This window comes from Gymnoscopelus microlampas (genome assembly GCF_963454915.1).
Source record: "Gymnoscopelus microlampas genome assembly, chromosome: 1".
NCBI lineage: Eukaryota > Metazoa > Chordata > Actinopteri > Myctophiformes > Myctophidae > Gymnoscopelus > Gymnoscopelus microlampas.
The window spans coordinates 16862670-16889481 of NC_139962.1; the positions used below are offsets into that span (position 1 = coordinate 16862670).

The 26812-nt window shown below is 41.9% G+C and overlaps 2 protein-coding genes and 1 long non-coding RNA gene across 5 annotated transcripts in view; all 3 read left to right on the forward strand.

Annotated features, from left to right (window-relative positions):
• Positions 1–16117, forward strand: part of LOC311049974 — a 56226-nt gene extending 40109 nt beyond the window's left edge. The window contains exon 2 of the long non-coding RNA XR_014601259.1: positions 14946–16117. This is a non-coding gene — a long non-coding RNA (uncharacterized lncRNA). The remainder of the gene's footprint in view (positions 1–14945) is intronic.
• On the forward strand, positions 4466–16117 carry itgb6 (integrin, beta 6). Of its 2 annotated transcripts, XR_014601258.1 has the most exons (17): positions 4466–4533; positions 4675–4744; positions 5247–5335; positions 5554–5752; positions 5851–6097; positions 6389–6554; positions 6733–6894; positions 7111–7206; positions 7520–7609; positions 9191–9325; positions 9408–9825; positions 10460–10682; positions 11153–11247; positions 12436–12552; positions 14272–14438; positions 14591–15249; positions 15313–16117. XR_014601258.1 is itself a non-coding variant. In XM_084063924.1 (16 exons), exons 2-16 carry the CDS (start codon positions 4690–4692, stop codon positions 14687–14689), a joined length of 2358 nt encoding a protein of 785 aa, XP_083920050.1. In that variant the 5' UTR covers positions 4466–4533; positions 4675–4689; the 3' UTR covers positions 14690–16117. The 2 variants fall into 2 exon arrangements, 1 of the variants encoding a protein (XP_083920050.1); XM_084063924.1 differs by having other exon boundaries at positions 14591–16117.
• Positions 16118–16914: 797 nt separating this feature from the next.
• The window catches only part of pla2r1 (phospholipase A2 receptor 1), a 31781-nt gene continuing 21883 nt past the window's right edge, over positions 16915–26812 (forward strand). Inside the window, exons 1-10 of one of the 2 annotated variants that reach the window (XM_084057123.1) lie at positions 16915–17174; positions 19438–19818; positions 20053–20226; positions 20327–20491; positions 20907–21020; positions 21159–21308; positions 21966–22154; positions 22331–22488; positions 23983–24093; positions 26646–26785. In XM_084057123.1, coding sequence (XP_083913249.1) covers positions 17036–17174; positions 19438–19818; positions 20053–20226; positions 20327–20491; positions 20907–21020; positions 21159–21308; positions 21966–22154; positions 22331–22488; positions 23983–24093; positions 26646–26785 — 1721 coding nt within the window. In that variant the 5' untranslated portion in view covers positions 16915–17035. The remainder of the gene's footprint in view (positions 17175–19437; positions 19819–20052; positions 20227–20326; positions 20492–20906; positions 21021–21158; positions 21309–21965; positions 22155–22330; positions 22489–23982; positions 24094–26645; positions 26786–26812) is intronic. The other variant, XM_084057124.1, reaches the window with a different exon arrangement.

The following is a 26812-nucleotide window of genomic DNA, read 5'->3' on the forward strand; positions in this document are numbered from 1 at the left end:
AGCCTTTCTGACACTATTTGCAGCATACAGCCTTTGTAGTGGTAGTCTTTACACTGGGTCTATACTTCTTAAGCCCAGAGGCTTAGTGCAGCTGATGCCAGAGACGTAACGGCACCATGCTCCTGTCTCTTACCAGCCAAAAGGATCAAAATTGTCCGGATGCAAGATTAGTCATCACACCCACTGTTACCCCGATCCCCATCTCCAGAAATATACATGGCCCGTGCACACAGAGACATCAATCATGTGGTGGGGGTATCAATTCTTTGAACATAAGGAACATGGTTAGTGGTTTGAAGACTCCCCACCCCTTTTCTTCTTCTTTCTTTTAACTCTCCACAGCTGAGAAGACACATGGCACTGTCCCTCGAGAGAGGCCAAGGTCATACCGAGGGCACAGACTCAGTAGAATACTTTTGTCGTGTATTTTATGATGGTACAGCAAATGCATATTTCTGTGTCTGTGCTGCTATAATAGGCCAATGAAAAGGATGTTAACACTTTAAATTGTAGGTTCTTCAGGGAATGAACTGCTGCAACAGACTACTATTGTTGATATGACTGGCATTCTTTGATAATGCTTCAGGATAAAGTAAGTGACAGTCAAATGAGGCAGTCAAACACACATTTAAAAGTTTTCCCTCAGCACTACAATGCATTACCATCACGACAGGGCTGCTTTCTTGACATATCCATTAGCATCATTTTGCTTTTCTGTCTGCTGAATATTAGGGACATTGTTACAAACAGACCAATCTGGTTTGACAGGGACTCGTAATGCCCTGTATGAAATTCAAGACTAAACTGTATGCTGCATTGTTGGAAACCTGAACTTTTTTTTCCCTTTTACTGAGAAGCTTTTGACTATACGGTTATGTGTACTCTATGACCAATGCACCCCTCTTTTGACTTGTCATCTGTGACTCTGCAGAATTCCTTCTTTCGGCTTGCACTTCAGTCATATTCATTCATAATTGATGCCCCATTATTTGCCTACACACACATATGCGTGTGTAGACAAATTAATTCCAGCCATACCACTACAGAAAGGGGACAATATACAGGGCCAGTCTCCTCCTCACTGGAGAGGAAATTAATCGAGCTTCAGTAAACACCCACCCACACACGCTAACAGAGAAACACACGCGTTCACACTCCTGCTGCACACACGCACGCACAGACGCACGCACAGACGCACACAAACACACACACACACACACACACACACACACACACGCTAACAGCACGTTTACACTCCTGCTGCACACACGCACGCACAGACAGATGCACGCGCACACGCACACACACACACACACACACACACACACACACACACACACACACACACAGCTCACAGCTCACTGAGAAGAACCCATTAAGCCAAGTTATCTTAGACACAGTTTCTGTTCAGCAGAATATACAGTGGGACTGAGTATAACTGAGTATAACAGCACGTCAGTCCAGCTTTCTAATGAAAGCCGCTGCTACAGTATGTGGAGATCGTGCAACCAGCAGTTGTTACTGTCACTCACTATCATTTCAACCTCCCCTTCCCCCTATACGCTCACACTTAACAGCAGTATACACACACACACACACACACACACACACACACACACACACACACACACACACACACACACACACACACACACACACACACGCACGCACACACGCACATCCACACAGGGGACGGACAAGCTTGAACTTGCACACACACACACACACACACACACACCGACACATGACCTACACATTCAATGTATGACTTTACACACACACACACACACACACACGCACACGCACACGCACACGCACACGCACACGCACACGCACACGCACACGCACACGCACACAGGCATATGCATATGCATGGGAGCATGGGCAGTAGGGTGAGAGTAATCCTACTGCCATGTCTCATAAAAGACTGTGTTACAGTAGGTTTACTATTACTCTACTACACAGGGATCTAACCGGATGTGCTGGACTGATGTCTCCTTGTTCCGAGCCATTTTTCACCTGGTGACAAGTCTTAAAAGGGACAGCATGGTAGGTGAAGGTGAGTCGTCTCATTGCAAGGGTTAATGTAATATTGTCTCATGAGAGTAATGTTACAATAAGTCTTGATGTCACGGGGGAGCATGGCCAAGATGTTTGACCATCTGTTATGAATGGCTGAGTATAGATTGAACTGGGGTCGTTTTGTAAATTCATTCCAATGTACTGTAGCTCAAGTCATGCAGAGAATCACTTGACAGATTTTTAAACAAGAAACATTTAGGAACTTGGAGCTGTATAGTCACTACAGTAAGTAACTATAAATTAAACATCACCTTGCAACTAAAACTAGTTTCCCCTATGAGCACTCATTTCTACTGCTGTCATCTGTCACAACCTTCATCTTCTCCAGTACTCAGATGTTCAGTTGTCATAAGCAAAATATGGTATCATTTTTGCCAAACTTTCAGGCAGAAAGAGTAAGAAATGTATCAGAGTAGAGTATGAGAGAGGAGAAGAGATGAGGAGAGAAGAGGAGCAGGGAGGATAGGGGACAGGAGGAGAGGGGACCTTAAAGAGGAGATGAATACAGTGAAAGAAGACACGTCTGTGCCCATGGGTGGTGGTGGTGGTGGTGGGGTGTAGACAGAGGTCTGTAAAGGGAGAGCTGAGAACAGAAGATGAGATGAATGAATGTAGAACGAGGAAGGTATAGAAATTAGAAAAACAACATGGTCATTGAAATGGCAATATATCCCAAAGCGGTGTGTGTTCAACAGAGGTGATCAGTGTGAATAGCACATTGGGTGAAGGAGACGGAGAGATGAGGAGAGTGGAACACGAGAGAAGCAATGCAGAGTGGGGGGGGGGGGGGGGGGGGGGGGGGGGGGGGCTTGGGGGTAACAGATGGGGCTTACTAAGATCCATAGGGGTGTGGTGCTGAATTAGAGGATTCCATTCAGCTGGGACAAGCGGGGAAATTTGTACTGCAGCTGTCAATGGTTCGACACCTACGCATGTCAGATTCACACACATTGGCCCTGCTGTGTGCATAAACACACACACACACACACACGCACACACACACACACACACACACACACACACACACACACACACACACACACACACACACACACACACACACACACACACACACACACACACACTTTAAAAAAATCTAAATCTAAATCTATAAACCATAGTCCTGCTACATTACACATACGTAGGCTACACATTCAAGGATGAGCAGCCCTTCTTTTTCATACCTTGTGATCCATTGTTGTTTTGCCTGGTGTTAATGATCAAGCTGGAACAATCTCGAGGAGTTATTATGATTCACGCACAGACTGGTTATGTTAAACATTAACATATTTTCAGTTTTGGAGACTATGGGTAGGCAATGTTTGTTTATGGCGTGGTCTGTCTGTTGGCTGTTTTATCTCCCTCAGTCTGTAAGAATTTGTTTTTATCAAATGTAGTATGGCCTAATTAGACTAGCTACTAAAACCAACATTCCATTCAATGTTTGCAGCAACAGCACATTGATATAAACATCATAATAATATGGGTACTAACATTCAACACATCATTTTAAATCAAGTCACTGTAGACCGTGGTCAACTTTGCTATGAAAGATACAGACCTGTGAGATCTGTCTTATCTTCTCTCTCAGTAATCCTTAATGAATCTTAATAAATTATAATAATAATAATAGCCTAATAATAAGCCTAATAATAATAATAATAATAATAATAACGGTAATGATAATAATAGCCTAATAATAATAATGATAAATGTAATAATAGTAATAATAATAATAATAATAGCCTAATAACATTTTGTGCATGCCTTCCCTTCAAGGGTTTATTCTACTGTATCAGGCTCTAAACTTTTAAGTTTTGAAGTTTTAATCACTTGTTGGAATAAACAGAAGATTGGGAATTTCCCCTAAGCAACACAAGCCATTTTCCTGCTATGAATTAATGCAGTGGTGGAAAGTAACTAAGTACATTTACTTAAGTACTGTACAATTTTATTTACTAGTTAGTAGTTACTTTTGGAGGTTTAAAATAGTATTACAAAGCATACATTAACCACTTCAGCCCTATACATTTCGGACATTTGAAAATAGCCAATCTACAAGCTCACAATGCATCACCATGCAATGCATTGTGAGCTTGTAGATCTGCTATTTTCAAAAGATTAAAAAAAAAAAAAAACTTGAGAAATGGGACCTTCTGCATAATGAGTACTTTTACTCAAGTACATTTTGAATTCCGGACTTCTACTTGTAACAGGGTATTTCTACATTGCAGTATTGGCACTTTTAAGTAAAAAAATGTACTGAGTAGGCTACTTCTTCCACCACTGACATACTGTAGGCAGTAATGTGCGTTCCCTCATTGGACTCATGTCTCCTCCTCCCTTTCAATCCCGACTACTACTGTTCTCACCTGTACGGAAGTGAGCATAAAAGGCTGGCCAGGTAAGAATGTCTGAGCTACGCAGTCAGTCACCGTTCTTCTCCAGCAGGTAAGACTGGGGTTTGTCTTCTAGTGTCTTCTAGTGCTCTATATAGGAGGCGGAACGTAGATGTATGTTGTGTGTGTATGCAGTAAACCTGGACTGTACTGTATCATGACGAAAATGCCTACTTTTTTGTTCTCCTGCCAGTAACCGCGCGGACTAATGGGGTTTGTACTTGTGAGCCTGATTCTCCAGTATTGGATCAACAACGTGGAGGGTAAGAGGAGAGTCTTCTCTCAAGTTTAAGGTCATGAAGCTTATAGGCTACTAAATGAAAAAAAAAAAAATGGATACGTTAGTCCTGTCTATAGGCAATCCTGATTTGTTTATTTTTTATTTAAAATAAATATGATTATTTTTTTAGTTTTTTTATTAATTATTTTCTAACAGCTGAATAGTAAACACATTTAAGAATCAAAAGCCTTCAACGAAAACACAAATGTATTTCAATGAACTGTACCATGAGCAATAAATGCTTTACTGGATACTTGGGGTGTAAAGGTGTAAAACTGTAAATGATAAACAAGAAATGATAGCCTAAAGGAATGCACCATTGATACATTGTTAAACCAAATGAACCATGCCAAGACAAGACATATTATTTAACAAGAAATATGACATTATGAGCTACTCACTTCTGTACATGCTGACTGACCACATCATGAGCTGTGTGGTCTGATGTCTGTCTGGTTCTGCTGACTTCTCTGTTCCCCATATAGGAATAGGATCATGTTCATTAAATGGCAATGCTGTGAGCTGTGACGAGTGTCTGAAACTCAGTCCCCACTGTGCCTGGTGTACACAGGAGGTAGGTAGCTGGAATGTTGCCTGAATGAAAACAAAGCTTTAAGTTCTCAAGTGTAAACGTGTAAAATGTTTTTGTGTAAAAAAGAAAGAAAAGGCGATAAAAAATAGTACGCTTGGCAGCCCAGTGCCTTTAGCTGATAACAGAATTGTGTGTGTTCTGTAAGAATTGATAGTGTTAGCATAAAAGTTACAACTTTACAACTTTTTTGTATCTCTTAGAATTTCACTGACTGGTTTTCAATTAGTGAGAGATGTGACACAGTGGACATCCTAAGGGAAAAGGGATGTCCCACGGAACGCCTGGAATTCCCTGCTTCCAATGCACAAATAATCCAGGATCATCCACTCAGGAAGAAGACAGGCAGTACTAACAGCACCCAAATTTCCCCACAGAGAATGGCCCTCAAGCTCCGGCCTGGTATACTTCCTAAAGCAATTTCATGATTTATTTTTCAGAAATCATTTCTTCATAATCAGCCAGCAATAAAAATAAACAATAAATTATTTTCTGCGCAGGTAGTGGGATGACGTTCCAGGTCAAAGTTCAACAGACAGAGGACTATCCTGTTGATATCTACTATCTGATGGACCTCTCAGCATCCATGTATGACGATCTACAGAGTATTAAGGACTTGGGTTCTAGTCTGTCTAAGGCAATGGCCAAACTCACTAGTAAATTCCGGCTGGGCTTTGGCTCATTCGTGGAGAAACCGGTCCTTCCTTTCATCAAGGTCACAGAAGAGGAGCTGCTCAATCCCTGCAGGTACCTTTAACCTCATTAACCCTTGCATCCCTATTTTATTTAATAGGTGAAATTCTTCAAAAGGTTTTAAAAACTTAAAGTTTCACAAATTAAAAAAACGAATGAATAGAAAAAATGCACAAGCTGCACTACCTCACATTTCAAGCTTGTAGACCGTCTGTTTACAATTTGTTTGAACAGGGCTTAAGTGCTTAACATATGAAAATGCTGATTAAAGGGGTTATTAATAGCTGTATCTGTAATCTGTAATTATGTTACTTTTCGAAAACCCATAATATTTTTTTTCCTCAGGAGTGTGGATGCAGAGTGCCTACCCTCCTTTGGATACAAACACGTCTTGTCCCTGACTAGTAACACTGATGAGTTCAATCACATCATTGCCCAACAGAAAGTATCTGCCAATGTCGATGTGCCAGAGTGTGGCTTTGATGCCATTATGCAGGCAGCTGTTTGTGGGGTAAGAACTTTGTTTATAGTGTGATAACACAAGTTTTTCAGCAAAGGATACTATAAAATGGACAGCCATAGATATTTGATGTGCTGTTCACACCGCCCATGCTATTTACCATCTCATCAGTTGAGGGTGATAAATCTCCAATCCTGACTATGCTTTTTAATGGTATGTCTCTTAATAGGACAAGATAGGATGGAGGAATGACTCGATGCGTTTGCTGGTGTTTGTCAGTGATGCAGACTCCCACTTTGGCATGGATAGTAAGATGGCAGGAATTGTGATTCCCAACGATGGACAGTGCCATTTGGACAGCACCAATGAATACTCGAAGTCCACTGTGTTGGTACGTTTATAGTGGTTCATATTTGTTCTTTCCCCTGATAAATAATATTTTTATGTCCTTTTTATAGTTTTGCATTTGTTGTGATTAATTGCAGCTTGTATTGAAAACTTTTAAACACATTTAGAAAAGAGGCCTTTTTTTGTACAGTTAATTGTGATGAAAGATCACTGTCCTTGGTTTTTCATTGCTGATATTTTACATATTTGTGTTTTTTAGGAGTATCCAACTCTCGGACAGCTGATAGATAAGTTGGTGGAGAATAACATCTTACTAATCTTTGCAGTGACAAAATCCCAGCAGCAAAACTATGAGGTGAGATCTCTTCCCCATGAACTTGTTGATCTGTCTTTGTCTTTTTCCAGAGAAGCCGTACTGTGACATAATGTGATGGATTAAAATGAAAAGCTGCAAAACCTGTGTTCTGTTTATCTGCACACAGTATCATTGAGGTTAACATTTGATTCATTGAGCTGCATTCTCATTCGACCTGTTTGAACAAGTCCTATTTTCTTCCCCTTTTTTATTTTCCATAGGACCATTTCCCCTATGAGGTTGAATCAGGTCTGCCCGCATTTCGTGTTTACTGTATCACTGTGCTTTTTCTGTTGTGTGTTGTTTCTCACAGAATTATGCAGATCTTATTCCTGGCGCCACAGTGGGAGTTCTGGCAAACGACTCGAGGAACGTCCTGGAGCTGATTGTCACAGCATATAAAGTAATTAAACACTCTTGATGACATGGGGGAGTGGAAAGGTTGTGCAACCGCTTGTGAGACATAGAGGAAAGGTGACAGTAATAGAATAGTATGATTTACGATTGACATTTACCAAACCAGAACAGTCACATTTTTTGTGGATTTTGTGGAACAGTGGATTTTTATCCACTTTCAACCTAGTGTCATTATAGGTGAAAATGTTTTGGAGAAAAGAAAATAGCGAAAATAACATTTCTACAAGTGCTCATGCAAGCTTGTATCGCTATTTTTAAATAGGGCATACGTTAGGGCAAAAATACAGTGTGCACAAGAAAATGTTCCAGGTAAAAACACGGCATCTTAACACAAACTGTTAATTGGATGACACAGCCGATATGTGACTCTGCCTCACATCTCCCCTATTGTTTTGTACGCTCTCATTTTTCCTCTTTCGTACTCTTCCTTTCTTCTCGTCTCTCCTTTTCTTCCCGTCCCTGCCCTTTGCATCAGCATGTTTCTCAGCAGGTCTATGCTTGTCCCAGGTGTTTGATCACCTCCCCCTCCATCCTGGGATCTGTCTTTCTGTCTCACTCTCTCTCTCCTATCTGTCCCGCCCCTGCGTTCCCCCTCCACTCGTCTAAATCCCCCTGGCGGCAGTGACTAGCGGCGGGCCTGCCGTCCTCTAATCACCCAATGAGCCCACATCCTCTGCACCCACCTCTAGACTCCGCCAGGTTAACTGCACTTAGAAGTAATCGCTAAAGTAACACTCTGAGCTCTTTTTGTGAGCTTCTTCAACAAAAAAAACAGAAGGCTATAGAGACACACATAGAAACAGCATGTTGATGGGTGTTTTGTACTACTTTGGTAAGTGTTTTGTTCAGTGCCTCTTTAAATGTTTGGTGAAAGAATATCTTGGGCACCATATATTTACAACTTATTCAGTGGGGAAGAATAAATGTTTTGGGGTAATTTCACGCCAGCATCCAACGTTGAATGCATATGTAGCAGAGTAGCCCTGCCAAAAGCCCAGAAACCAAATATCTTCCTTGGCCGCTGCAAATTCCCCTTTGCATGAGCACTAGATTTGATTTCACAGGAGACGCAAGGTTCGACTCCAGAGTGTTATATACTTTAAGCATTTCCTCAATTTTCTCTAAGCATTGTCCTCAGCCACATCACAATACAGTGAAGCACACAGATAACCATCAGTTAACATCAGTTAGCCAGACAGTCAGACAGTCATTCCACCAGCTGGCCTGCGGTCAGCTATCACTCTTCCCTCTCGTGCTTTGTACACCTGGGGAACCTGGGGCATGCTGACTCACCTATGCAGAAATTGTTACCGTTTCTATGATCTCAATGTGTTACAGCATGTTGTGTTGTATTAATAACCTTCCACCTAAATACTTTGTGTGGCCACACTTTATAATAACAGAATATAATAATAATTGATTTATTATATCAATTTAACTTTCTTTATTTTTACATGGTCATCATCATAGGATTTAGAGTATAGGGACCAGTTCTGCTAAGTACCACATTCCAGCTTACAAATCTCACTCTCACAGAGGGCTATATTATTTTGTCACTGTTTTCCAGGAACTACGTTCAGAGATAGAGTTGGAGGTTGTTGGAGACACAGAGGAGCTCCAGATGAACTTCACAGCCATCTGCCAGGATGGGACAGTCCTCCCTGGTCTCAAGCGCTGCTCCAACATCAAAGCAGGAGATACGGTCAGTTTGAAATTGTACCTTTTATATTATTTAGGTAAACATGTTTAACCAAGAAAACAATTCATCTTCCCATCTCCTTCAGGTGGCATTCAATGTGTCCGTGGAGCTAACAGGATGTCTGCCGGGTCCGCAGCGATTCTCCCTGAAACCAGTGGGCTTCCAGGACAGTCTGGAGCTGGAGCTAGAGTCCCTGTGCTCCTGTGACTGCCAAGGGTCCCCTGAAACCAACAGCAGCCACTGCAGCCAGGGCCAAGGGGCTCTGGAGTGTGGTGTGTGCGTGTGTCAGCCTGGGTACATGGGCCCACAGTGCGAGTGCAGCGAGGAAAGTGCTTTGACCAGCAACTGCCACTCTGACAGCCAGGCAGAGCTATGCAGCGGCCAGGGAGAGTGTTACTGCGGACAGTGTTTGTGCCACACATCCAGCTTTGGACGCGTCTATGGACCCTACTGCGAATGTAACGACTATTCCTGCGTTCGCTTCCGTGGGAAGCTTTGTGGAGGTATGTGCTTGGATCTCAATATCACTGTAGTCTGTAGGCAATAGGGTGCTACCATTTGTAGTTCTAAAACGCGGAAGTGAGTTTGCAATCGGTTCCAAATTTCATATGCTTTTTTTACCATAGTGTTTTTGATATGCAGAAAATAATGTCTCTGGTTAACATAAGCCTAAAATAGTTTCATCTATGTTCTGTTTTTGTTCTGTTTGTTTTGTTCTATGCTATAAATGATACCTGTTAATACAGGTTTTGCCTGTTTTGCAGTTGTTACAGTTTGCGTTAATTGCTTGTGTGGTTAAAGATTCTTGGAGACGATATTGTTGAGCAAAACACGTTATGTAATATATAAGTCTTTGTTTGCTACAGAGCTTATTTTAATAATGTATCCAAAACCCAATGCGAACATTCCATTGGAAATACCCGATAGGAGCCCATGTGTTGGCTACAAAAAGACTGTAGCACTTTTTTATTTGAGGCTAAACTTTCATAGCATACACAGCAAAGTGTTCATTTAAGAAATGTATTTTAGATTTCAATCACCACTCTTACTACGGTATATGTACATGTGTGTTACATTGTAATCCTTTTGGCCATACTGTAAACAGGTTTTCATTGTGTGCCATATGTGTGTGTGTAGGCCATGGAGAGTGCGACTGCGGGGAGTGTAGATGTCACCAGGGTTGGAAAGGGGAGTACTGCAACTGCAGCAGTAGTACTCAGGCATGTTCGTCGGAGGACGGAGCCGTCTGCAGCGGCCGAGGGAAGTGTGAATGCGGCCGTTGTGTGTGCTCTGTGCCCGGGGCGTCTGGGGACAGGTGCGAGAGGTGTCCAACATGCGGAGATACCTGTAACTCTGCCAGGTAAGAATACACTTCTATCATCACATCTTGGATGGATGATGTACCCTACCCTTGTGGGGATTTTTGGACTAAAGGTATACTATGTTGCGTTGTTAAGCTACATGATCTGTGTGCTCCTTTTTGAGTGCAGTCGTTTCACATTCTGGTCCAATTGTCCAAATTTACCTGCTTGATTCAGGTGACATCAAAAGCCAACTAATGTCCCCCAACACAAAGCTGAAAGATTGCTTTTTCTTCCATTGTAAGGGAGCTGTCAGGGCCGGAGTATTTGATACCACTGTTACAGGGGCAGAGGGGCGATAGGGACCCAATGACTCCTTGGGAACACTCTGATAAGTGGCCAAGACTCTGATTCCACTGTATTCACCTTATCAGCGATTAAACACTCCCACCTCAAACATTCCCCCCACGAGAGACAGAGAACGCTGAAATCGTCATTGCAGGTTTTGTTTTTTCTTTTTTCTCGTCAGAACATGTGTGGAGTGTCACCTGCAAACAGAGGAGAGTGTCGAGGACTGTGTCCAGAAGTGCACAATCTCTAAAATCGTCATCAACTCCTCATCAGGTATGTGTTTTCCTAGTGTATCCATTCTGTCCAGGCATCAGAAATCACTGCTGCTTCCTTACACATGAGATGCAACACGCAAAACATGCTATTTTCAGTTATTACAGTGGAAGAATTTAGCACAAGGCACTGATAACGCAGTAAAGTTCGGAGTGTTCATTGAAAAACACTTAATGGTACATTTTACACACTCAATTAGTTCAATTAGCTAGAGTTATTGGAGTTCAATTAACCCTCTGGATTTGTCCTTGTACAGTTCTCCGCAAATCTTGTCGTCGTGATGATTGTATCGTTTGTTTTCCCAGCATGCTCTTTTGAGAGAGCTCCTAACAGTGGGGTACGTTAAGTTTCCCCATGGGTCAGAGATTTGGAGGAATGCCGACTCGCATCCACTCGGGTGTCCCTCTCGACCCCTCACCCTCTCCAGCGGAACACTGTCCGTGTCCATTGAACCAACGCTAGACAATAGGGAACATATTATTTACCTTGTCGTACAGACAGTTCCATTGTGGTGTAAGTCAATAGCCAACCTCTGGTTTCCTTCATAGAGGAGATTTATTTTGAACCATGGTTACACTAATGCAAGCTGAGAGGTGTATCTGATTAACACAGAGGATTTGCAGGCTTCAGATGTGAAACACAATGGTGTCAGACGGATACATAGGCTACCACATGCATGTGCACGCACGCATACACGTGTATATATATAATTTATATACGTATGTATAGTATGTATGTATGTATGTGCATATGCGTATATAGGCGTATATACAGTAGGTGCCAATGTGTTCAGTGTGCACACACAAACAGGTGCACATATCTTTACACACACATACTGTACAAACGCACGCAGGCACGCACACAGGCACGCACACACGCACGCGCGCGCGCACGCACGCACACACACACACACACACACACGCACACACACACGCACACACGCACGCACGCACGCACGCACGCACGCACGCACGCACGCACGCACGCACGCACGCACGCACGCACGCACGCACGCACACACACACACACACTGCAGCCCTTGATATGGAAATCACATTGTTGGCAAAACAATGGCAAGCATATTCTCTTACATTCTCCACACAATGAAGAGAGGGAATGTGATATATAATGGATTCACACCTTCATCCATCTTTATGGATATGAATGTCGGTCTGCATTTCCTTTCAGAATATGACAAGAGCCAGTCTATGCAATGCACCCTGAAGAGTGAGAATGAATGCCTTATCTCATTCAGTGTTGTGGCCAGTGATTTCGGGAGCAGCGCCCATAATCTTCAGGTCTACGGTAGGATTTACTCAACCTAGAAAATAAACAATCTATAAACCTTACCCCTGAGGGGGCGGGCAGGCAGGGGGGTTTGCATGCTGGGACACAGAAGTTCTTTTTACGTTGAAAAAAAAAAGAAGAAATGCCCAGATTTTATTATGTCCCCTCTTTAATGTTAGGCCAAGTCAGTCATCATGGTAGCCAGTGCCATCAAAATGTCATGTCTTTATTGCCCCAACTTTCATTATTTTAAAACATATATATGTGTGTGTGTGTGTGTGTGTGCGTGTGTGTGTGTGTGTGTGTGTGTGTGTGTGTGTGTGTGTGTGTGTGTGTGTGTGTGTGTGTGTGTGTGTGTGTGTATATACACACACACACACATATATATGTTCCCCTTTTCTTGAGCTGATGCCCTTGCATTTGTGTCCTGGTATGTATCTATATTGAGGTCGAGCACCCTCTTCCCTCCCAGGCATACAGCCCCATATGTTTACAATAAAAGCATACAAAAGCTTTCAACTTCCACTTTAAAAAAGGATTTCCTTTTTTTTTTTCAATTGCTATAAAGAATCTTTCAATACTTTTAACATGTTTCCTAAACTCTTAACGCACCAACACACCTACAATTGGCTCAAAATCACAAATTGTAAACTAATCACCAAATTCATTTTCAAAATACAAGAATACACTAACACATTACACTAGTCTTACTAACTAATCATACATTTGTCTGTTGCACAGCAGTGTCCTTTGAAGCCTCACTTTTTTTTGTTGGGTTTTGTAAATGCATACATTTTGTCTCCATTTTTTCAATACCAAAAGTGTTACATCTCAGATGTACAGAATGTACAGTTTATGAAAAAAAGAAGACAGTAATTGACAGAATTGCTGCAGTAATGACTCTTTGCAACAGGAAATTATTGCAAGAGAACACAAATATGCAATATTGCTGCTGGTCATCATTGTGTGAAAATACAAAATATACAAACAAACATACTGTTAAAAAAACACATACAAAATCGACTTCTAATGCGCCCGGTCTTCTGCATTTGGCCACAAGTCATGTTCTCATCCATATCACACCCTAGGTGTATCTTCTCTGGTAAGAAACTTTTGGCATGGCAGTGTTCAGCTGTGATTGATCCATTTTCATAACTTCAATCAGCTGATTCTCAATAGCAATAAAAATGTAATGATTTGTGTTTCCTTCTACAATGACCGTTCACCTTAACTGAACTTAAGGTTATCTGTTCTGTTCTAGCATACGGTATGTAAGCATTTGTAATTGGGCTTGGTTGAGCTAGTGTGTAAAAGAAGTTCAAGCATTTTTTGAATGTGTTAAATATACACATTTTGTATCAAAGCAACAAGAAATGTGTTAATTTTATAGCCCACACATACTGATGTTGTGATAAATGTTTTAAGAGTTTTGGTAATGTGACTACAGAACTTAAAATGGGTTTTAAAAAAAACTGTATTTAATGAGAAAGATCCCAGACACAGTCTAGAACTTACAAAAATCTTTATTACAAAACAATGTTTGATCCTTAGACCTTCACCTGATGTCCTGAATGATGTCCTGATTTTTGTACATTCTAGACAGTTATGTGCGATCTTTATGTGTGCAGTTGGACTTTCATTTGTCCTACACACCTCGTCAACCCTTTACTGTATGTCTGCATCTGTCTTTCCTCAATTGTAAAAAGCTGGATTTTAAATGTGTTTCGCCTGTGTCAGATTGCCCCGAGCTCCCTAACATCCCCATGATCATCCTGGGTGTGTCACTCTCCATCCTTTGCATTGGTCTGATCCTGTTGGGTGTCTGGAAACTGCTGGTATCAGTTCACGACCGCAAAGAGGTGGCCAAATTTGAGGCAGAGAGGGCAAAGGCAAAATGGCAGTCGGTAAGACTTTTCTATTTCTTGACCCTTGGGCATGTCTTACTGACTAACTTAATAGTATAATGTGAGTGCTACATTATTTTAAAAGTTCTCCTGTATTGATATAAATAAATCTGGAGTGTTACAGTTTAACTGACTCTTTTCTTTCTTTACAGGGAACTAACCCTCTGTTCAGAAGCTCGACATCAACATTCAAAAATGTAACTTATAAGAATACAGGGAGAGAAAAGGGTATTACAATGGGTCACTTCTGATGAAAGAAGATTTTATGGATGCATTTCAAATAAGTTAAGGCTGAGTGCACTGGAGGTGTGTGTGTGTGTGTGTGTGTGTGTGTGTGTGTGTGTGTGTGTGTGTGTGTGTGTGTGTGTGTGTGTGTGTGTGTGTGTGTGTGTGTGTGTGTGTGTGTGTGTGTGTGTGTGTGTGTGTGTGTGTGTGTGTGTGTGTGTGTGTGTGTGTGTGTGTGTGTGTGTGTGTGTGTGTGCGTGCGCGCACGCATGTGTGTGCGAGTGCATGCGTGTGGCTGCATGTGTTTTGTTGTTAGAAGACAGTAGATAACGATATGAATGCCCAGAATGAATTATGGGCAAACACTGCTGGTGTTTTTGCTGCTGTAGGCTAAATGTTTGCCTAACTGTATGGTGCACATGCTCTGTTGAACACTGTATTTTCCTACTGAATGATCCAGCAAATTTGTGTCTAATGTATGCTATAGGCAGGGGTGGGCAGTATTTCTGATACATGTGAAATACGTCTTTTAACTGTAAAAATGTTTTTTTATTTGATGGCGTAGGAAGAAATCTCCATGAAATTTGTGCAAAACACTTTGAGTGCTGTGTTATTGTATTTTCTAAATACTGCATTTATTTACAACTAGAAAATTAAAATGTATGGTACAGTATTACTGTATGTAACCTTACCAATAGACTATCCTCCAACAGCTAAACATGTACCACCAAGAACAATAATGCTACCTAACATTCTCAACTGAAGGGCTAACATGTATCTAGGTGCCTGACTGCTCAGCACTGAATGTTGTTGGTAATATTTTGTGATATCTGGCTAAAATTTGGGGCAACTGTGATGTGCTTCAGACCTTATAGAATATTTGATCATTTATGTCCAGGCGAAGGTCATACTGTATGTCTTATTCTTTAATGCTGTGGTCCTCACATCTGTCCTTGTGACACCAGCTGCTACATGTTTGATCTATTCCACCACCAGCAGAGTTTCGTCGTATCTAGTTTCGTCAGGTGTGCTAATGGAAGAATGTAATTATATAGAATTGAGGATTGTGTAGGCTACCATATTCCCCAGGAAATGTATTTCACTGTATTTGCAAAATACAAAATATGTAGGATACACTTGTATTTTGATACACTTTTGGCTGCAGCATTTTGTAGTTTATTTTGATACATTTACATTTGGGGTACGCTATTTTGTATTTTGTATCAAAATACATTTATTTATTTTTTTGCCCATCTCTGCTTATAGGCTGCAGGTGAACTCTACAGTGATTGTGATCTACTACTGAAAAGTCTCCATTATGACTGTAAATATAGGGTATGATTAGGATTTCATGTTTTGTTTGTTTTATTGAAAATTGAGGCTGAGCCTTGAACATTAATTATTAAAAGGGATTATTTAGTTGTGTGACACAAATAAAATAATTTTGTACTTTTTTTGTTGAAATGCTTCCATCCTTAAAAGTACATGTGTGCCAATGTTAATAATACGTGTTAATAATTTCACTGTTAATTCATCCATTCGTAACAGACAGACTAAATAATACAATGTAAAGATGTGTAAACCATGTACGCGAAGGCCACGAGAAAATGGTCTGGAAGGAATTTATAACCCGCAGAGCCTCAGACTACACTGCTGCCCAGCTAGCTCCAATCGGAACCTCTCCCTCCGCTGTATAGCTCCGAGATGTGGTTCCACTGCGTCGGGTGGCGGCAGATGACGACACCGGCGGAAATTGGTTAATATTGTTGATTCTTACCCTTTTCCGCACATCGTATCCAAAAAGCAAAGGTAGTCTTCCCTGCTCTCATATGTTTTAAATTTTAGCGTTCAAAACATTTTTACCGACGGGTTGAAACAAGTGTTTAAATCGCTTTTTTAGTCAGCCTGTGGACAGCCAACCCCCGTCCGCATGCGCTGTAACTGCTCCCGTATTGGGCATTGGGAAAACATAGCACAGGCTGACTAAAAAGCGATTTAAACGCTGGATTCAACCCATCGGTAAGATTTTCTTGACCGCTAAAATGTAAAACACCTGAGAGCAGGGGGCAATATCTTTACTTTTTGGTTACGATGTGCGGAAAAAGGTAAAAATCTACAATATTGGCCAATTTTCGCCAGTGTCGCACTCTGCCGCCACACGACGCAGTGGGACCTAATCTCGGAGCTATACAGCGGAGGGAGAGGTTCCAAACGAGGCTACTGCCCAGCCAGCAGTGACGTCGCGATCGCCTCTAAAAACTTGCGGAAAAAGTTCCTATGAGAAAAACAACCCGAAACAAGCAGCTCCTCTGAGGATCTCGGAATGTACGGACATAAATTGCAGTCAAAACTTGTTGCATCTTGTCGTCGAAATGAGAATACAATCGCCTCGTTGCATCGAATGTGTCTCGGTTGTTGCAACTATTGTTGCCGTGGTGTTGTTGGTCTCTGCTAATAACGACGAGGATGATGATGATGTTCTGGAGAAGAACCAGCTCCAGGAGTTCTACAGTAAGTCAGATCGGCCCGTTACTGTAAAAACTGTGCAGTGGTGGGAAAAGTACTCAAATGTTTTACTTAAGTAAAAGTATCAATACCGCAATGTGAAAATACTCAGTTACTTACAAGTATAAAAGTCTGGAATTCCAAATTGGCTTGAGTGAAAGTAGGCTACTCACATTTTTAACCTACAGTATGTAAAAGTATCAATAGTGCAATGTAGAAATACTGTTACAAGTAAAAGTCCGGAAAGTCTTGAGTAAAAAACAAATTGGTATCAAAATGTACAAAGTACCTAAAGTAGAAAGTAACTAAAATGTTCAAATTATTGTAGTGGAGTAAAAGTACAATATCTGAGATGTAGTGGAGCAGAAGTAAAAGTATTGAAAATTGTAAATACCGAAGAAAGTTACACAAATTAAAGTACTGTAAGTTCAGTAGGCTACTTGAATACATGTACTTAGTTACTTAAATTTACACCACTGTTTTTTGCTGTTTTCTATTTTTACTGAAAACGTGTCACACATTGCAAACTGAGTTTGACACCATTATCTCTCAGTTTGAACAATAATCCGTTGTAAATAATAAAACGGCGGTTTCCCCCACTGCATTTTCCCTTGAGATGTGAATATAGAATTCATGAACTTATTTTAGGAGTAAAAATAATGTTAATAATTTCACTGCTAATTTATCCATTTGTAACTCCTAGGCCTATTAGACAGACTAAATAATACAATGTAAACCATTGGTTCTCAAAGTGGGGTCCGGGGACCCCCAGGGGTCCTTGAGGGAGTTCCAGGGGGTCCCCAGCTAAATGATGGATATTTAGGAACCAACCCTCATGGGTCTGTAACACTGAGAGTGTACAAATGGAACCATTTGGTTCTCAGAGTTAAATTGACATAGATTTTACAATATAAATTGCGGTCCAAGTGATAGAAATGCCATTAAATGGGGGTCTGTAGCCCTAATGCATGTCAAACTGGGGGTCCTTTAAATTAAAATGGTTGAGAATCACTGCTAGAGCCGTAAAAAATCTTCTCTTATCGGGGTCCCTGGCATATCTTTTGAAATGGGGGTCCGCGGGCTAATAAGTGTCAATTTGGGGGTCCTTGACATGAAAAGGTTTGAGAACCACTGATGTAAACCATGTAACGTTAGACCAGTGGTCTCACGAAAAGTATTGAAAAACTTGAGCTGAAGTTGCTATAAAGTGACAAACTACTGTTTTTCAATCCTTTTTGGTATCATTTTGTGAAAACCTGTCATTGCCTCAACAAACTAGATTAAAGATGATCCACTGATAAAGAAACCGACTCCAAAATGCACTCACACACACGTTACATTAGGAATAGCCAATTTACATGTTTTCAACTTGTAAATCTGACATTATCAATATTTTACTGAAGGCCTGACGATAGGCCAATAGTTCTCAACCTTTTCAAGCCGGGACCCCCTAAAAAATAATATTTGAACTGGGGACCCCCCACCCTGATATGCACTTGGAATTGTAGGGGTTGAGTCATTACATTTAGTGTGACTTGGTTCCACAGATAAATATTGTGAAAATAGCAGATATGAGCTTGTAGATAGGCTATTTTCACAATTATATATTATTTGACAATTTGGCTTATGTTTGACCAGTTTTTATAGTATAGTTTGTTGATTACTTTGGATGCAGTAATGGTCTTCTTTTTTTGGAGGTATTAAAAAGGTCCTTAAATTGTCACTTCACTGTGTGGGGACCCCACTGGGGGTCCCGACCCACAGGTTGAGAACCACTGCAATAGATCTAGGCTATACATCTTCATCTTCCCTTGGGCATGCGTGGGTTACATAAAAGAAGCCGCTTATAGGACCTTTTTTGACGTTTTTGTTCAATAAGTTGTATGGGGGGTTTATATAGGTGGTGTCCTTTGTTTTGATAGCATATCCAGTTGCACAGTTTCCCCCCTTTCACCCTAGAACACAAAGCACCCCCCAGGGTTTCATCTGTTCAGATTATTACTCCATTTTGGCATAGAGGTATTGAACACAAGGGCCATATCTTTCTGTCTGCTGGTTCTGAAAGGCACTGGTTATGTGATATGGTGACCTGAATCTGTGGTAAAAAAAAGAAGGCCTTTTATATCCTACTCAGACAGTATGACATTGTTTATCCATCTAACCCTCTGCTAACACCAAAGACACATAGACCCCCACCCCCATTGATTTAACCAGCTTGACTTGTGCGTAAATTATCTTTTCATTTAATCTTTAACCCCTCCGTATCAAGGAAAGGGTCTCTTCATCCTGGAGAGCTCGCAGCTGAAGCGCTGCGTTGCCGTGGACCGCTCCAACCTGGTGCTGGAGAACTGCGAGCGACCCACGCGCCGCATGCTGTGGAAGTGGGTCTCCCGGCACCGTCTCTTCAACCTGGGCACCAGCATGTGTCTGGGCTTCAATGCCACCGACGCCACGCAGCCGCTGGGCACGTTCGAGTGCGACATGTCCCTCCGCACGTTGTGGTGGCGCTGCAGTGGAAACAATTTGTATGGGGCGTCCCAGATGAAGCTGGCTGTGGCCGGCCGTCTGGTGGTGGTGAAGAAGAACTCGTACCACCAGTGGAGGCGGTACGGCACTCCCGGGGAGGGGCCCTGTTCGTACCCATATGAGGGTAGGTGGATGTGAGGTTAAAGTATCCTGAACTCAATGCTATTGACCCTATTCACACCTTTTGCTATTTTGTCATCTTGTGGGGCATGGGATTGGGGTCGTGGGGGGTATGACATAGCAGCAAAATGGCCGCTATGTACGGTCTATTGTCACTTTGATTAGTGTGACTTGTTTTCGTAGCAATTTGTTATATCTTTAGTGTTCATTTTCAAAATCGCTTGCTGTGTCTGGACAGATATCCACACTTTGTCTGGAAATGGGCAGGGCATGCCATGCGCCCTGCCTTTTAAATACAATAACAAGTGGTACTCTGAATGCACAACGGAGGGACGGGAAGACCACCGGCACTGGTGTGCCACCACCACCCGCTACGACGAAGCCGAACGGTGGGGCTTCTGTCCGATTCAAGGTACAGCATGCAGACACACGCATGCACACACACGCACACTGGTGAATAAGCACGTCATCCTATCGTTCCCTGTCCTTTTAACACCTGGCTGGCCCTCTAGATTCCAACTGTGAGACGTTCTGGACCACGAACCAGGAGCTGCATGCCTGTTACCAGTTCAACTTGTATACCATTCTTACATGGAGTCAAGCATTGTCATCGTGCCAAGCCCAGGGTGGCAACTTGCTCAGCGTCACCAGCCTGGCAGAGCACAGGTACATCAGAGGTAGGCATCACATAACTACCAGAACCCAAGCAAAACATTTTACACTCGCAACAGTTAAATTGAAACTTTTACTGTGTACATCTCATGCAATGCAGGTACAATACACATGTACCACACAGTGTATACCTATTAATGAGATGTATTTCCCTCCTTCTCACTCTCTTTTTCACCTGTGTGTCCCTCATTATTCCTCCATCTCCCTCTATTTTACTCTTTCTCTCACTCACTCTCTTTTCCCCCCTTTTTTTCCTCCTTTTCTTTTTTTTCTTTTACAAAAGGGTGTTGTCTAGAAATAACATAAAGAGCTTAATAATTTACCAGACTTCCTGGTCACTGCGATTAGATATGAGGGACCACTCTCAGCCGTTTCACCACTGACTCAAAATCATACCGTACACTATCTGCCATCTGTTAGATCGCCTGGCCGACGTCGGGGTGATGGTGTGGATAGGAATGAATCACCTAAAGGATGGTGGGGGATGGCAGTGGTCTGATGGAGCACCTCTAGTCATGGTCAACTTCACTGCAGGTACTGTGTCTCGATCTGCTCTGGGCAAAGGGATAAGTATGATTTAATTTGAGTTTGTCCAGCTTTCAGATTTCAAACACCTGGAATCAAAACCTTGCTCCCGAACATGAGGCCACTGTGCTGTTGTCCCCTTTTTAGGGCTCTCTCCTAGCCCTCTGCAGGACAACAGACAGTGTGGAGTGTACAACTCTGCCTCTGAAGGCCACTGGCAGAGCCTCTCCTGTGAGTCTGCTCTGCCTTACATCTGCAAGAAGACACCCAATGACACCAGGAAAGCTGAGCCACTGGGTGAGAACATGCACACATACTGTATATGCACAGCACACAGCATGGATATGCAAACACAGTACATGCGTACACACTTTGCAGTCTCTGACTTTGGTTTACGTGATTTAGCTGAGGGAAATCCTTACATCCATACAAAGAGGAGTGGTTAGTTTGGTATGCACATTCCTGTAGACTGCTCAGAAATGTGCCCCACAAAGAAACAAAGTATGAACACTTGAACCAAGTAAAGCTTTTTTATTTCGAAGTGTGAATCTGCATTTAGAGTGCAGAGTGTGAGGGAAAACTTTTTTAGCCACTGTAGATCTAGACCTCAACAGCTGTACTGCACCTGGTGAGTGAACTTCTGGCCTTTGCCGACACAGGGCAGGACTCTTGACTCCAACACGGATAACACTGTTTCCTGCATGGAAGCATGATGGGAAAATATGTCTGTTATATACATATCTGTTATATATGCTTTGCTCTGTCTTGTGTTGTCCTTTTCTCTCTTCTCTTCTCTTCTCTTCTCTTCTCTTCTCTTCTCTTCTCTTCTCTTCTCTTCTCTTCTCTTCTCTTCTCTTCTCTTCTCTTCTCTTCTCTTCTCTTCTCTTCTCTTCTCTTCTCTTCTCCTCTCCTCTCCTCTCCTCTCCTCTCCTCTCTTCTCCTCTCCTCTTATAGACAACTGGCAATATCACCCTACCATGTGTGCGGAGGGCTGGCTTCCACATAATGGTTTCTGCTACCAGGTGCTGGCAGAAGCGAGGACCTGGGAGGATTCGTCCCAAGCGTGTGGCTCTCAAGGGGCCAATCTGACCAGCCTCCACTCACTGTCTGAGGTGGAACTGCTGCTCAGTGTGCTGGCTAACTGTAAGGCAAATTGTTGAATAGTCTACATCAAATTCTGTTTAAAGTGGGATATTAAAGACTATTTTATGTGTGTGTGTGTGTGTGTGTGTGTGTGTGTGTGTGTGTGTGTGTGTGTGTGTGTGTGTGTGTGTGTGTGTGCGTGTGCGTGTGCGTGTGCACTTATCCATTCACTGTAGTCTCTAGTGAGAGTCCGGCAGTATGGATTGGTTTGAGGAAGCAGGGATACGCTGTAGCATGGTCTGATGGGTCTGCTGTTACTCTCACACTGTGGCATCAATACCACCCTCCTTACGACTCCGCGGATATCCCACTTTGTGCCAAAGCAGAAAGCAAGGTATGAACTCAATGTCCATGCTTTCCATGCATTTCCATGAGCATGTCTGATTCATCATTCTTATTGTCTCCGCCAGGCCGAAGGCATGGTGGAGAGTATGTTTTCGTTCCCGTCACGCTGTGTGTGTCCCCCCCCCTAGCCAAGCTAACATTGGTCAAGCTTCACGTGACACGTGACAATATGTTGTCACCAATACTTTTGATTGGCTAGCGAGACACGTGACGAAATATAATCCTATAAATAGGTGTGTCACTTCCAAAAAACATTTATGTTTTTGGAAGTGAGGTAACATTGGTCAAGCTAACGGGATCAAGCTAACATTGGTCAAGTGACACGTGACAATATGTAATATAAATAGGTAAGACAGGATTAATCAGGAACAGTACTGTGCTCCGAGGAGCACATTTTCTAGTTCTAAGCTGAATTTGTTGTTTACACGTAAACTCACATCTGTTCTGAGACATTTGTATGTCCTAGAAAACGTTTCGACATTTAGAATGCCGTTTTCTTCATGCAAAATCTATTATAGTAATGCCAAACCTCAAGCAAAATGTTTCTGTGCCAAACATTTTTTTTTTTGTAACAAAAAATTACAAAAGAGTTTAGTGAAGTGTTTAGAATGCCTAGACCGCAGACGCACCTCCAACATCACAGTAGCTACGTTATTATTTTGTAATGGCATTATGGCAATTATGTAGCTAATTCATAATACCTTTGCCAATACAAAGACAATTCATAGTCTTACAATCTGATGAAGGAGCCTAGACAACTGTGTCCATTCCAGAACAGTATATATAACAGTATATATAATCCCCATAGTTATTAATAAAGCTATGATCCATAACCCATGTTGAATACCGGTGTTCCACTATTCTGCAGTCCATAATCTTTTTCTTTTTTTTTCTCAGCAACGGTGTGCAATTGTTTGGTAGAACAATATTAATAAGCCTTTATAATAACCTGCCATGCTTTATTATTTGGTTCTGTGACACTGCTTCAAAAATGTAAAACTATCTTCTTCTCATTTAGGCTACAAATTTGAGCAATCTTTTATTTTCACTTTCACTAACGTTCAGTTTATAAACCATCACGTGTTGAAACCAGTTATTTCCACTTCTTGTTGCACATGGCACTTCGGTGCATGCCTTTTATGGTGTTAAATGGGGCGTGGAACAATGCAAATGATTCACCCATGAACGCGCATTTGATTTACGAACAGGTGGGATTCATCATCTCATATACCTGTGATGCGCAAGGCTTTACTGGAGCTTTTGTGAATCCCATGTTGGTCTTTACTTAGGAGCAGGTAACTAAATAGCAAAAAAATATAGTAGACATTTTAAAAAGCGCTTTATGAATGAGGCCCAGTAAGACTATATGTTTAACAGATTAATATGGAATTAACCATGTGATGGTCTATGTATATATATATATATATATACACCATATATTGTGCCACCATATATTGAAAATAACATGTATGCTTGTTCATAGGGTGGTAACTGGCTATTAACATCGTGTGATGGCAAACTGCCTGCTGTATGTAAGAGAGAAAGCCAGATGCCCATTCCTCACACTGGTTCATTGGATGAGGGTTGTCCTGAGGTAGGAATATAAATATAAAACTCACTCACTCTCTATTCCTCTTCAAATCTCTCTCACACACACACACACACACACACACACACACACACACACACACACACACACACACACACACACACACACACACACACTCACACTCACACTCACACTCACACTCACACTCACACTCACACTCACACACCCACCCACCCACCATGAGGTGAAGACAGTGTGCGTTCAAAAAGACAGTGCCACGGTCCTATTTCCTCCTAAATGATTATGACCTTAGGACCACTCACTTGAGTTAGTAGCTGCCTTTATTTTTTATTCTATTTATTTACTTTGTTTCTCTTCTCTTATGATTACAATTTATAGCAGCTTTTCATGGGAGCTTTTAGGCTACAGAAAATAATTTCACCCACTTTTACTCCTGTAAACATTTTAGTAAATTATTAATAGACTTGTCTTCACGACTGTTTATATAAGAACTTATCTTTATATTCTTTAACACAGCCAGATACTGTATTCCAATGTAGAGTTTTGTTTTGTTTTGTATTTATGTATTTTGGGTGAATTCTGTTATAAGGGGTTCTGCTATAATTGCAAAAAAGTACCGGCATAAATTGGCCTGAGTGATCTGAATAGGTCTAAATCATTGTCCCATCATGCACTACGGGAGGATGTGCCAGCGAGGGTTCAAGTCCTGGGGCGTGTTTGGCTCTTATCCCTCCAGAAGCACAAAGAGCTGATTCACCGTTCTGCTGACGTATTGTCTGGCATTCATGTCGATCCACGAGTCTGTTTACAAGAACACTTGACTCATAGGGCTGCTTGATAATTCTCTGGAGCATAGGATGAAAAATGGCCCCCTGGGGTTGGAGGATTTGTGAATGTTCAAAAGTCTTTGACATGTACAGCAGAGATTGATGAGTTCAATATGCAAAGAACTGTGTAAACAAATGGGAAACTGTCATATAACCAATGTGCTTCAAAGAAACGAAAATAAGGAGCAGAAATAGTGTAACACTTTGGATAATAGTTCCTACGTGTTCTGTATTGTACGGTTGGCTATTCAGTGTTGTAAGATCTTTGATTGACAAATGAAATGACCAAACTGATTAGCCACCACACAAAATCTTTTCTAGTGTTAAATAGAGAGCATTCCGTCTTCATGTGAGAACTGCCGTAGGCCTCAGGCCCCCAAGTGTGTGTGCGTGTGTGTGTATGTTGTATAGAGGTTGGGGGTGTGTAAAAAATGGACAAAATGGACACCACTTGTGAAAACATGCCATTACCAATGAGTGCCCCCCTCCACCCTCCCAACGCACACACACACACACACACACACACACACACACACACACACACACACACACACACACACACACACACACACACACACACACACACACACACACACACACACACACACACACACACACACACACACACACACACACACACACACACACACACACACACGCACACACACGGTTTATGTTCCACAGATGGGCTTTGTTAGAGACCCCCCCAACACACACACTCATACTCTCTCTCTCTCTCTCTCTCTATCTCTCTCTATCTCTCTATCTCTCTCTCTCTCTCTCTCTCTCTCTCTCTCTCTCTCTCTCTCTCTCTCTCTCTCTCTCTCTCTCTCTCTCTCTCTCTTTCACTCTCTCTCATTTGTGTATTTTTGTTTGGTCTGCAATAATTCATGTTGTCTGACATCGTATTTGTGTCAGTGAGTGACTGTGTGTTTTGGCTATTTCATTCAAATTGGCTAGATTTGAATGAAATAGAAATGGGATATAAAAAATAACTATCAGCATCAGCTACTTGTGTCCTAGTAACTCTTTTAAGGAGTTCGTATGTGCACACACACACACACACACACACACACACACACACACACACACCCCCACACAGGTTTCATTTAACTACAGAGTGTCACGGTTCGAGTCAGGAGCAAGTGTAGGACCCAAATGCAGAGCAGGTCGGTTCAAAGTGTTTAATAACTCAAACAACGGGAACCAGGAATACAAACTAAGCACACTAGGAACACAAGGAAATATTCAATAGAACAAAGCTACAAGGAATATTCAAGGAACTGGAGTCAAAACATAAGACGCGTAACATTTCACAATGAACTAGCCAGGAAACACTGGGAACAGGGGGTATAAATACACAAGGACTAAGTAGACATACTGTAGGTGAACTCAAATGACAATCAACACTGGGATAGGCTAGGGGGCTAGGCAAAGCACAGGACTGGTTAGACAAGACCGGTACAGATAACTAATGAATACGGGAAACACTAGGACATCACCACAAAATAAGGAAGTGTAACGCAACACTTAACAAGGAAACAAGGAATGCAACATTACTCCAGATTTAAAGGAACACAACTGCAAAGTAAAACACTAACTATAACTAGGAAACAAGGAACACACGAAAACACATCAGGGAGACAGAACACAGAGAGTGTACAAATGGAACTATTGTATGCTCTCTGAGTTAAATGACCACTGAGGATCTGACTGTGTAGCGTTTATCTTTGTTGCACACAAACACAGATTGGAATGTCTTATGATGTGTCGCAGGACTGGAAGCGCCACGGTCTCTCCTGCTACATGGTGACGAGTCACGAGCAGAGCTTCAGTGACGCCGTGGAGGGATATTACTGCATGGCTCCTCTCCTCACGCTGGAAAACAGGTTGGATAATTGACTTATTGACACTGT